We start from the raw sequence: 13441 nt of genomic DNA on the forward strand, positions 1-13441 counted from the left end.
CTTTATTAGTAATCATTAAGCATGTACTAACACCTTATTCTACATAACCTTATTCTACCTCTATTAGGACGTGAATTAAGATTTTTATACGTGCTTAATATTTACTAATAAAGGGCAAGTATGCTACTTATATGCATGTTAGTAAGCACCTAGTTAATAGTGAAATATGTGTTCCCTAATCTAAAGTGTTACCAAATCTTTGTATTGTAACTTCAGCACATGCTCATTTTGTTGTATTTTTTAATAATCTCTGGACTCCAGTCTCTTTGCTGAGATGATTTAACTTCACAACTGAGTTAATCTCAAATTCTACAAAAGTCTAGATTAGGTTAATGCCATTTTAGACACTCGGTAGAACCTAGGCTGCGACAGTGTGAGCAACGAATGCTTGTGTTAAAGTTGAAAGGTTAAAGCCTGTGTAAGTAACTTCTGGGTAGTGCTGGGCACAAGGTTAACGCACGTTAGCGCAATGACGCGTTTCCATGGCGACTGGCCGGAAAAAGACACGCGCGACGTCATGTTTCACGTGCCCGCGACACCCGAGTCCAGGCAACGTTTACCAGTTAGATCCGTTAGCTGCATTAGCTCCTTTTAGCGCCGTTAGCGCGCCTACAGGCGAACTGGAGCGATCTGTTTACTAAACGAAAAGAGCAGCGCTACAAATAACCAGCGTACCCGTGTACTGTGTATGTGTGCCTCTGTTTTTAAAGTTTAGCGTTACTTTAGAGACTCGTTTCAACAATCCGGAGTCACGTAAACATGACGTCACGCGCTGTTTTTTGCGGTCAGTCGTCATGGAAACGCGCCGTGTGCGTTAACGTAGACGTTGTTAATGCGCCCAGCATTACTTCTAGGTCATTTCAAGTATTTATTTGTGTGTGTGTTTGTGTGTGTGTGTGTGTGTATCCTCTGTATGTGTGTGTCTACGTGTCAGTGCAGGAGCTGATATCAAGCCTGCTCGGCTGCAGTGGGGGTTGCATCAACTCCCGGGAACTCTGGGTTGATAAAGGAGAATCCCTGGAATTCATCCTGGTCCAGGTTCTGAATCACTTCCTCATCGGGAGGCGTCAGCACCGGCGGGTGGCGAGTGAAAAAACGGTCAAAGTTCTCGGCGTCCCGTCCACACTGTTAAGGAGGGTGGGGAGGGATGGAGTGAAGGGGGGTGGAGGGGGGGGGGGGAAGGGAAGGAAGGGGATGGAGAGGAATGGACGGTGGAGTGGGAAGGGGTCAGGGGAGGGAAAACAAAAGAAGGGGCAATGGTGGGGTGAGATGACACAACTTGAACATGGTTTCAAATATCAGTGGCGGTACTTGAGGTGTGCGTGATTCACATCTCCGTGGAGATGATAAAATCGAGCACGCTTTTCAAAATATTTGAAACATATTCAACTCCATCTTTAAAAAAAAAGTACAAGACTATTGAGGTCTCAAATGTCCTGTGGCCGGTGTGCACTACAGCAGATTAGTAAAAAAAAAATATGCCTCTCACTGGCATTTCCTCTTAGTGTTTTGAGTGAATTTCTAAGTAGTTTGACAAGAAAAGGCTCAGAGCCACGGGACGACGGCGACGATGATGATAGCGGAATAATTGTGGGTTAATTATATGCCGCAGCTGAGGAGACTCACTGTGATGTGATATAAGCTTTTTAAATATCAACGCTTTCTTTACTGTCAAGATGTTTGGAAGAGGGCTGAACAGTTACTTGTTTTTGAATCAAAATGTGAAAACAAAAGTTTATTTTTTATTGTTTTTTTTGTTTTTTTTAAATCAGAACAAGTTGTTTTTAAATGCGAAACATTTGAGGACATCATCAATTTAAAGGTTAAAGGTGCATTATGTAATAAATCTAAAGCAACTGGCCATAAAATCCTCCTAATATGTCACAGAGACTCAGGAATAATGTTCATATAACAAACTGAACTCACCAACAACAACAGTACAGACAAAATATTTGCATTAAAACTAAATATTTTTTGCAGACTGCAAATCATGTTTATGTTTTGAAATCATGTTTTGGCATGTGGCGCCACCTACCGCCGTCTACCAATCATTGCAGTCAGTAGAGTCTCAGCTGCCGAGCAACCACGGGTTGCCAGTTACGTCAGAAAACGAAACCTCTGTATTTTGAATTTGAATGTAGTAACCGTTTTTGGACACATTCTTACATATGGCACCTTTAACAGGCATTGACTGAATCTCTGGTGAAGCTAATATTCAAATTTAATTTTTGTAATTTTGAAAACATTTTGTGTTTTTTTCCAATTTACAATGCTCATGTAACAGTAATACAAGACCAAGGCCACTATTGATTAAAACTGTGTAAAATGTGAGGACTTTACGATTAAGAAGAAGCAATTTAGAAAATAAAAGCCACTTTATTTCCTGTCTCTGACCACTGGGATGCCAGATAGTGCTTGTATCCCCCAGAGACATCCATGTCCCCCGTGTCCATCTCATTTATTAACTAATAAGATCATGATATTTCCCTGACAGTCTTCCTCATTGGAACATTAAACCATCCTATTTCCTCTTTTTCCCCTCCTCATCTACATCACTGAGCTGAGCTTTAATTAACACAACAAGGATTCAATGTCCTATGACAACTTCCCCCAGAGGAAAACTATACAAACTCATTAAATCTCTGGAAGTTGAAGCCGACTGTTTAGAGTTTGAGGGGGAATATGTGAAATGAGAAATCCGCCAGGGTAAATCCGCCATTTACTTGAATTTGTTTGGGGACCAGATGGGTACAATTGTACCAAAAAGGGAAATGAAATGAGTGACACCAAGTTAAAGTTGTCATTTCGGGATTCACCAATTTGGCCAAGAGTGAGTCATCTGATCCGAAAAGCATTCATACTCAGAATAAGAGATTAGGGATCAGGGATTATGCTCCGACAATCAATCACAGAGAAATCAAACTTTTAGGCTAACTTAAGCTAACAGAAAATGCTTCTGTTTAATTGCTATTCAGTATAATTTTGTTGGTTTCTCATTTTCTTCATCTTGATTTTCAACCCCGAGCGTATCTCTGACGACACATTTGCACAAGCGCACTTAGCATCACCGTAGTTACTCGACGGTTTGTGCTATCGGAGAAAAGACGGCTTTTTTCTAATAAACCCTTTTTGGATTTTTTCTTCATTTTAAATTGTTGAAACTGTATTTTAACATGCAGTACGTTGCAAATAACTGCCAGATATTGGTTACAGGACATTCTCTGGTCCTTTTATGGTTAAATTAAGCAAACAAAAGGCAGACACTTTCAGGGTAAGGTGTTAAAAGGTTCAAATATATAGCATAACAGTTAAAACTGAACTAAAAATTGACATAAAAGTTACATAATTAGAGATATTTATCCCAGAATCATTGTGCTTAAGCACAGGGTGACATATTTCAGTGCTGTTTTTTTTTCTTTCTTTAATCGTACTGTGATAACTGTGTTTGCAGTAGTGCACTCCAGTCAGGTTCCATTTGAGACGGCATGCAAATCAACATAAACAAACAGGAGCACGCCGTGTGAACACAGAGAGGACATGTAAAAACGTGTGGATGGACGGACAGATGTGAACAGATAGATTTGATCCAGGTAGATCATGGATGAATAGACTGACAAGAGAGTCTGATGAGATAAGAAGAGGGTGAAGACTCTGAAGAGATGATAGGATGTAAGACCATTTTTATAAATGAATGTATGAATATAACAGTCAGTCTGTTCGTTGGTCAGTCAGTCAGTCATGCAGACTCTTCGAGGGTTTTCACAGCATTAGAAACCACAAACAGATCATGATTACAAACAATGTGGAGACTGATAAAAGTGAGCCTGACGCTCCAAAATCAATTTAGAAATCCTCAAGCATTCTTCATAAAACAAAATGTGAAGAAAGGGAGTTCTTTAGTCAGAAAGAGAACATCACAAATAAGTCTGAAATCATTCAAAGAGCAACCTTCAAACCCCCAAAACTTTCATGCAGGGTTAAAAAAAACCACACACACAACAATGGTGGAGCTTCCAAAAAAAGGATCTAACTGGTTACTTCTCCTCCTCCCCTCAAAGGGAGGAAAGAGGGGAAGAAATGAGAGAATAATCGCAAGTGACAGAGCAGAGAGGTGGAAGACAAGAAGATGAGATCAAACGGATGCAGAAGGTGAGAAAGATAACAAGAGATCAGACGACATGTGTTGGTAGTCAAAGCGGACTCTGCAGAAGGAAAAGAAAAACCTTCACAGAGTTGAAACTCAGCCAGGTTTGACCTCAAACGTGACCTCAAACACACACACACACACACACACACACACACACACACACACACACACACACACACACACACACACACACACACACACACAGACCAAGACTGAAGCATGAAACAGCTTACACACTCTTAAAAGCAGCAGTTTGGCCACAGGATGTGTGACTGTGCATATTTATGGACTTAAATTATGATTAAATTCCCTTTGACAGCAAAATAAAAACACACAAAATGTGTTAGGCCACTCCCGCTTCTTTTCCTCCACCACTCATTCATCACCATCACTTCCCGACTTACCTGCGTGCACCGATGAAGACGGGACAGAGGCGTCACAGAGAAAGAGAAGAGATGACGGCGGTAACAGAGACAGGAGCCAAAGTAGAAGAGTTACGGACGAAAGAAGAGAGTGGAATCGCTTCGATCGCGACCCACGAGGCAGCGACATCTTCACCACACGTTTTTAACCACAGAGGGAAATCAAACTCCCGCTCTCAGCTGCAGCGACTAAAGGGTCAGGTCAGGTCAGGTGCGGTCAAACTTACGGCTCTGGGTTTGAACGGTGGCTGAACCTCCTTGTTCTCCAGTTTCTCCCAGTCCATGTAGCGGAAGAAGCTGTGCTCCCTGATGTCTCGCTCCCCCTCTGGACCACAGCCCAGACGCTTCGCTGGGTGTTTCGTCATCAGCTGGACAAGCACAGGACACCAGATCACAATCACTTTCCTGCCTCAATGTGCACCGATTGGCCATCAGTTTAGAATCAGTTGTGTGTGTTTTGATGTAGCTGACAACTGTTCTTTTTTCAGTTAAAAACTGAATAATTTTAGGTACTTTCTGTTAAACAAAGGAGAACATGCAGAATGTGGCAGATGTGATACTGAAAATGACCACTTCATACGTAAGTCATGCTTATTCATTTATAGATTTTATATATTCTAATTTAGGTCCCTGAGTGAGCAAGAAAGTTCAAGCATTTGTGACCTTTGACCCATTTTGACTGATAGTATATGATATTATGTGTTTACATATTTCATTTTGTCAGCACTTTAATTACACACATATACACATATATATACATATACAGCATATATCTATATATCTAAACATATATATATACATATATGCACATATATACATACATATATATATATATATATGCACATAGATACATACATATATATATGCACATATACATATATATATATATGCACATAGATACATACATATATATGCACATATATATATATATATGCACATATATACATACATATAAGTGCATACATATGCATGTGTGTATATATACATATACATACATATACACACATATACATATATATATACATACATACATGTATACATACTATATATATACATACAGCAAATATACATATATATGCAGAAAATGGTGACAAACTATGTTTTCGCTAACATAAATTCCTAGTTCATAAATGACTGTATCGGACTAATATCAGTATCGGTAGATATTCGAGTTTGTGATATCGCTATCTGACACAAAAAAAGTGGTATCGCTCCATCCCTACATTAAAAAACAAAAAAAACAAAAAACAAGGTGACATCAGTATTTGCTGTACAAAGCACAATATAGCTTTTCTCATCTGATCGCCGACCTAATGTCTTTAATTATTACATCAGACAGGACAGGATGAATCTGCTGCTGCCACTGCAACATCTGTACGTAAGATCGTGTTTTTTGTTCATTTCCTGTTTTATTTTGGTAACCAATGTTCCTTCTCATTTCAGATGATTTCACTTCCTGCTTGATTACCCCTCGAGTACATGCTCCTGGACCCTGATACCTTTGCTGTATTTTTGACTGTACCCCTTTGGTGGACTGATAAAGATGTTTGCCTCATCCTCACTTTGTTTGGCGTGTGCACAGGAGTCATCAGTCAGCCGTTACAGCCGCTGCTGCTGCAATGGCCCAACTCACCCCTCTGGAATCATTAAATTTTCATCTCATTCATTCCCGTCTCTTTCCCCCCCTCAGTGTTCCCACCCATGATTCTGCCTTTCATTTACCTCACTTTATAAATACACATCGTCACTGCTATTATTACTTCTTCACCTCCGACGTTTTTTTTTTAGTCCCTTTCCTTCTAACCCATCCATCCATTCTACCCATCTATCACGTTAGATGACTCTCCCTCGAGGCCAAACATGAGCCACCGAGTCGCCGCCTGCAGACAAATGAATAACCGTTTTCTTCTTTAAAGATAACAGTTGTCTTTCATTTCCACGGGCATAATTAAGGTCCGCTTATGATTTCTGTCCACACACACACACACACACACACACACACAGAGACAGAGCCACATCAAGGCTGGTGACATCAGTGTGAGTGTGGAGGTGGGGTGTTCCTCCCCCAGGAGCAGCAGTCAGAACTCATTACATTAGAACTATAATAACATTCTCCATGGGTCAGAGTCAGACAACACACACACACACACACACACACACACACACACACACACACACACACACACACACACTGGATGCTCAAACAGGAGCATGTAATCAGGCACTGGGGCTGAGACGATATGCTTTTATAAAGATACGTGGACCCTGATTGAATTTCTATTGTAGTTCTTGTGTTTCAAGAGTATCGATACTTGTGATTTTCTTTTCTTCTTCTACCAATTTATCCTCCACATGAAGGTCGCTGGTGTCATATATGATATAAGGTGAAAGGTGGGGTTCACCCTGGACAGGTCACCAGTCCATCACAGGGCCACATAGAGACAAACAACCATCCACTCACACACTGACGGTCAATTTAGAGCGTCTAATTTGCATAATCCCCAAATCTGCATGTTTTTGGACTATGGGAGGAAACCGGAGAAAACCCACGCACACATCAGGAGAACATGCAACCTTGTTCTGACCAGGTTACCAAACCAGGTCTTCTTGCTGCAAAGGCATGAGTGCTCACCACTACACCAACCGTCATATTTCCAAAATCAATACACATCAGATGTCAAATGTCTGACATTTAGGGGTGGGGGAAAAAAATCGATTCACAGAAGGAAAAACCGCATAAATGACCAGTTTATGTTATTTGTTTACAGTTTATTATTGTAACTTCTGGGAGAAAAAGGCAGCTAGTCTAAGCTTTTATTTATGCAAGTTATTTTTTGTACAGGAAGTAAGTTTTTCTTTGTTTTGAATGAATAAATGCCTTTGTGTGATCACATCATCACATTATCTTATATAAACTGTATTGTTTTGAAGCCATAATTTGCCTTAACGCACTATGCGCTGTATGTCGAGAATCGTATGAATTGAATCGGTTGAATCGATTTTGAATCGAATCGTGAGCCACTCAATGATTCACATCCCTGCTGACATTTACCCAAATGAATGGGACAGTGATAAATAACATGACCCAACAACATGTTTTATGTGAAGTTTGAGTTTCGTTTTAGGTTAACTGCTATATTTAGTTGCCCCTGCTACTAATTAAATACATATAATCAGGCCATGTGGGAAATAAAGAGCTTTTTTTTGAGCACCGAGTGCTGGAAGAAAATGAAATAGAATAAAATATGTGGCCTTCAAATTAACATGCTTATTAAATGTCATCTCGTTTGTAATAATAGTACATCAGAAGCTCTAAAGGATAATAACCTCATGTCTCTAAGCCCACTGTCTCCAACATATCTGTCTTTGTCTTATTTTGCTTTTTTCATGATAACTTGACAAAACTATCGAATTGTTGCAGGTGTTGTGGCCTGCTTACTTGTTTTGGTCTGACAACATCAGGTGTTACACTAAATAAATATATTGATAACAATCAAAATTATTATTAACAATAATTAACAATTAATTCATAGAAACGTAAAAGTGCATTATGTAATAAATCTAAAGCAACTGGCCATAAAATCCTCCTAATATGTCACAGAGACTCAGGAATAATGTTCATATAACAAACTGAACTCACCAACAACAACAGTACAGGCAAAATATTTGCATTAAAAAATATATTTTTCAGACTGCAAATCATGTTTTGGCATGTGGCGCCACCTACCGCCGTCCACCAATCATTGCAGTCAGTAGAGTCTCAGCTGCCGAGCAACCACGGGTTGCCAGTTACGTCTGAAAATGAAACCTAAAAGACCTCGGTATTTTGAATTTGAATGTAGTAACTGTGTTTGGCCACATTCTTACATATGGCACCTTTAAGTAATTCAAAGTTAAAACATGGGGCATGGGAACCTAAATAGAGGATTTTATGGTTCATAGAATTAAATCGATAAAGGTGAAGATAACATGGAGGAAGAAGAAGTGCTGCAACATTTTTACTTTTACTACTTTGAGGGAAACTGTTTCACCTCCATGAGCTCAGACTTTAATACTTAAAGATACTTAATCATTTTTGGAAAAGCATGCAGAGAGACTATTGTTTCTATTTCTATTATACTGTAGATCAAAATACCCCTCTGAATGATCGTCTATGATGGTTAAAAACAAGCTAATTAAACCCAAACTTACATAAAGACAGACACCATCTTTTTTTTTTTTAACTAGACAGAAGATAATATATAAGCTTGACTTCAACACGACGACGTCATGTTCAGAGACTGAAACGTCTTCCTTGTAGCGAAAGGGAAAAATGAACACGACTTTTTCAAAAATGGAAATATCTTGTCGCATTTAAAAGGAAGGCTTCATTTAATCCACACGTGCACGCACACACACACATGCACGTGCACGATAACTCGGGCAGCGCTGGCAGGTCACAGTGGGAGCGCGGAGGGAGTTCAATTTTCATGCTCCACTGACGATTCACCGTCGCACTGGAGCACTACAAGCCAGTAATCATCGCTAAGACATTACACAGCATGTGCATGTGTGTATGCTTCTCTCTCTCTGTGTGTGTGTGTGTGTGTGTGTGTGTGTGTGTGTGTGTGTGTGTGTGTGACATACAATATTCATATCTTTGCATCTGACGGGCCGTTACCTTTTAAGTTATTACAGTCAGACTACGGTCATCCACTTAGAAATGAAAATACGAGTCTGAATTCAGGATTCCAATGTATGTCGATGACAATGTGTTGTGTAAGTATGTGTGTGTGTGTGTTTGTAGAGCTCAGGAACAGGAACAGGAAGTGTAAAACTGGACACATCATATTTGTTTTATAGATTTTATAGAACTGTGCCGTCGTATATGATGAACGTCAGGGAGACGACTCCTGCTCTGGAACGTGTATGGTCTGAATGTCAATGTTTACTATGGATAGAATATAGAGTAAGAGAGAGAGAGAGAGGAGATGTGCTGTGTATAAATAGACTTGGCGTATATATATCTTAACATTCCATGCACTGGCCAGTGTGTTTATCTGTGTGTGTGTTTAGTTTATTATGGCCAGTGAAGTGTAGCGTTAGGAGATGAGACAAAAAAGGTGGTGTTTTGATAGAGAGGACCTGCTTGGTTTAAAGCAGTTCAGCACACACACACACACACACACACACACACACACACACACACACACACACACACACACACACACACACACACACACACACACACACACACACACACACACACACACACACACTGTGTGCACACATGCGTTACACAGCTCTAATAGCCCCGGTGTGTGCCGTCTGTGTCCATTCTCATTCATCCTGGTCATCGTTATCCAAAAATAAAACCGGGAAAATCTTCCCAGTCCAGTTTGCTTGTGACTCAGTGTGTGTGTGTGTGTGTGTGCGCGCTGACATGATGATGTCTCTTAAAAGTGTTTTTGTTGACGCTCACCCCTTTACAGATGGCGACAGCCTCCTTGGACATGGACTTCGGATAGGAGACGTGATGCTCCATGATCGACTGAAATAACTCGTCCTCGTCTTCACCGTCAAACGGAGGCTGGAGACGAGAGGGGGGGGGGGGGGAAGCAGAGGATATTTCAGCTGAATCATTGCTTTCTTTTGTGCGTGAACTTATTTTGAACAAAAAAAATAAATAACCGGCCGGCCGGATGTTCTCACAAAAGCACCAGTGTCCAACTCCGTCCAAGATACCCGGGATTTGAAAATGTCACATCCACATTCGACAATTTTTAATGTCACGAGAGGAAAAACTCATTAAGGGATATAATTTATAACACTACGTCAAATTGTCATAGCTATGATCACGAGTGTTTTTGGGTTTCTTTTAAATATTCACTCACAATAAAGCATTCTTTCTCTGTGGGTTATTAATAAACGCAAGTACAATAACACTGTCTCACACACATATTCTTGTACTTGCTGCATACCGAGTACCGGGTTGCTGACAAAGTGAGGACCAGCATTTCCCCTTGAAAAATCAACACAATTACAAATATCTACTTCATGAATGACTTCATCTATGAAGAACTACTAGGTGCAGTACCATAACATGTCTGCAGGTGGAGCCCCAGAGCAAAACGTGTGGGAAACACCAGGGCTGGGTTTTTGTACCAAATTGAGGACCTAAAATCAGATTATAGCATGTTTACAACCTAAGGAAGTGATTTGAATGAAAACAAAGTGAGGACCGGCCAACATGTCCTCACTCCGTAAAAATGACCTCACTTTGTTGGTTAAAAACCCTCACTGGTCCTCAGTATGCCGCAAGTACAAGAACACACACACACACACACACAGAGAGAGAGAGAGACCAACCTGGCCAGCGAGCATCTCATACAACAGAACTCCAAAGGCCCACCAGTCCACAGATTTACCATAAGGTTGGTACGCTATGATCTGAAATACAGTACAAGGAACAAGAGCATCAGACCACAACATGGAATATTGTAAATGCACAAAGAGTCACAATAAGTCTTCAAAGTATTTACCAAAAAAAAAAGGTTACAGACGATGTTAAATAATGATGTTTTATCAGAGGGTGCTTCTGTTGTGGTGACTGATTATATTGCATTTAATATAATCCCTTAAATCAGGGGTGTCAAACGTATGTCCTGTGGACCAGGCGGATCTGGCCCGAAGGATGGATTTGTGGAAATTTCCACATTATGATTAAAATCTAATACTACATTTTTTAGTTGCAGATATACGTGACTAAATGTTTTGTCCTGTTGTAGATCCACTATGATCTATGATAAATGTGGACTTCTTGTTGTTTATAGGTTATTATGTTGTTTTTTTTCTGGTCTGGCTCACTTGAGATCAAATTGCGCTGTATGTGGCCCCTGAAGTAAAATAAGTTCGACACCACTGCCTTAAATCAATATTTTGCCTGAACGGAAACATGGAGCATCTGGAACACCTCACCTCAGGAGCGATGTAGTCTGGTGTCCCACAGAAAGTCTTGGTGGTGACTCCATCATTGATGTTTTCTTTACACATGCCAAAGTCTGCGATCTTAATGTGGCCCTCGCAGTCCAGCATCACGTTGTCCAGCTTTAGGTCTCTACGGGAGAGGGGAAAAGCAGCTTTAAAACCATGAAGACACTCACAGAATGTCATGTGTTTCATGTGATGGATCATTATCTGGTGTTAAAACCATAACATGTTCTCATTCATTAATAAACAATACTGAACAAAGGCGCAATTTCTTTCTTTTCATGTTAAACTGAACCAAGAAAAAAACAGAAACATCACCATTTGAAAAAATATGGTATTTGTGGACACGTGTGGATGTACTTCACATGGACCACAAATTAAGGCTCACTCGCTGGTCATCAATTCATAGACTTTATGTACTTTGTTCTTCAGCGAGACCGATATCGCGATGTATCGCTGTATGACTGTCTTGCAATATGTTGATCATCGAAGAATTGTCATATCGCAATTATTATCGGTGTCGTGGACCATGTATCGTGAGGTACCTCGTGATTCCCACCTCTGTTGCACACAGTAGTTTTAATGTCCATGTAGTTCGTTCAGTGAGGTTTGTTAAGGAGTAAAGGAGGAAGTTTACCTGTAGATGATTCCCTTTAGATGAAGGAAGAACAGACCGATCGCTATCTCTGCAGCATAGAACCTACACACACGCACACACACACACAGGTACAACAGCATTAAAGACAGAGGGATAATTTGTGCGCAAATGTGGGTGCTTTTTGTGAGTGTGTGTCTGTGTGTTTGTGTGTGAGTGTGTGTCAGCATAAAGGTCAATGCTGTCTCTTCAAGGCCAGAGAGCAGCTGATAAGATCAACAGGAGTCTGGATACATTGACCACACAGTTAACTATGTTTGTGTGTGTGTGTGTGTGTGTGTGTGTGTGTGTGTGTGTGTGTGTGTGTGTGTGTGTGTGTGTGTCTGTTTTTAAAGTTCACAGACGAGATGTGGAGAGGCGTCGAGAAGCTGTGGTGCAGAATATACAGAGGTTTTAGCCGTGACCACAGTGATGACCAGAGGAAACGTCACTGACTCCATATGTTTTTTGGTTTGATTTGTGATAAATATATTATATTCTTTTTTTTTAAGTCAAGCTACGGTTCAATACTTACTGCATTTTAGACTCAAAACATAATGGGATTTAACCACAGGAGATCAAAAATATTAACATTTATACTCCAACTTAACGCTATGAAGTGTTTCCAATAGTACGCCCTGCATATTACATTTTTGTTAACTGGAATAGAACATAGAAGAATTAAATTGCAGCTTGAGAGAACAAAAGTTGATAAATTATTTCACCCTATTTAGTGAAGGTATTCTGTTTTCTGCCTGAATCAAAAAGGCTTGATGCATAATTTCTCTTCTGTTGTAAATAAAGTTTCCAGGGAGTTTTGACGTACACATGTCATGTTCAAAGTCAATAAAATCACCTTTCTTGTTCATCGTGATGCTCAGTTTGAACTTGAGCAGGTCATCATCATCGAGTCGCTGTGATGTGACGCTGATCTGATTTAAAGGTCCCATATTATATCTTATTTCTCCAAGTTAACCTAGTTCCCTGGTGTCCTCATGAACATGTCTGTGACATGCTTTGGTCAAAATATCATAAGGATGAAGCAACACCCTGACAAAACAGCCCTGTAAAATGAAACTTAAGGAACAGGAAATGCCACAGTAGCTACCAGTAGCCACAGAGGCTACTGGGAGCTAACAGCAGTTAGCATTTGGAAAAGTGATCATTTGCAGGCTCTAGCAGTCACATTGCCATCATATATAAAATGTATCCACAGGACAGATAAATCCTCTGAGGCTGGAAGTTTGTGTAGAACTCTGTGCTGCACTG

The 13441-nt window shown here is 40.2% G+C and overlaps 1 protein-coding gene across 1 annotated transcript in view; it reads right to left on the bottom strand.

The window, feature by feature from the left end:
- Positions 1–948: 948 nt before the first annotated feature.
- Positions 949–13441, bottom strand: part of LOC310933376 (protein kinase C beta type-like) — a gene marked incomplete at both ends in the record, with an annotated part of 80907 nt that continues 68414 nt past the window's right edge. The window contains 6 exons of the mRNA XM_083896852.1: positions 949–1125; positions 4797–4937; positions 10031–10138; positions 10918–10998; positions 11527–11665; positions 12176–12238. Coding sequence (XP_083752978.1) covers positions 949–1125; positions 4797–4937; positions 10031–10138; positions 10918–10998; positions 11527–11665; positions 12176–12238 — 709 coding nt within the window. The remainder of the gene's footprint in view (positions 1126–4796; positions 4938–10030; positions 10139–10917; positions 10999–11526; positions 11666–12175; positions 12239–13441) is intronic.

The sequence above is a fragment of the Microchirus variegatus genome (assembly GCF_963457635.1).
Source record: "Microchirus variegatus genome assembly, chromosome: 10".
Lineage (NCBI taxonomy): Eukaryota > Metazoa > Chordata > Actinopteri > Pleuronectiformes > Soleidae > Microchirus > Microchirus variegatus.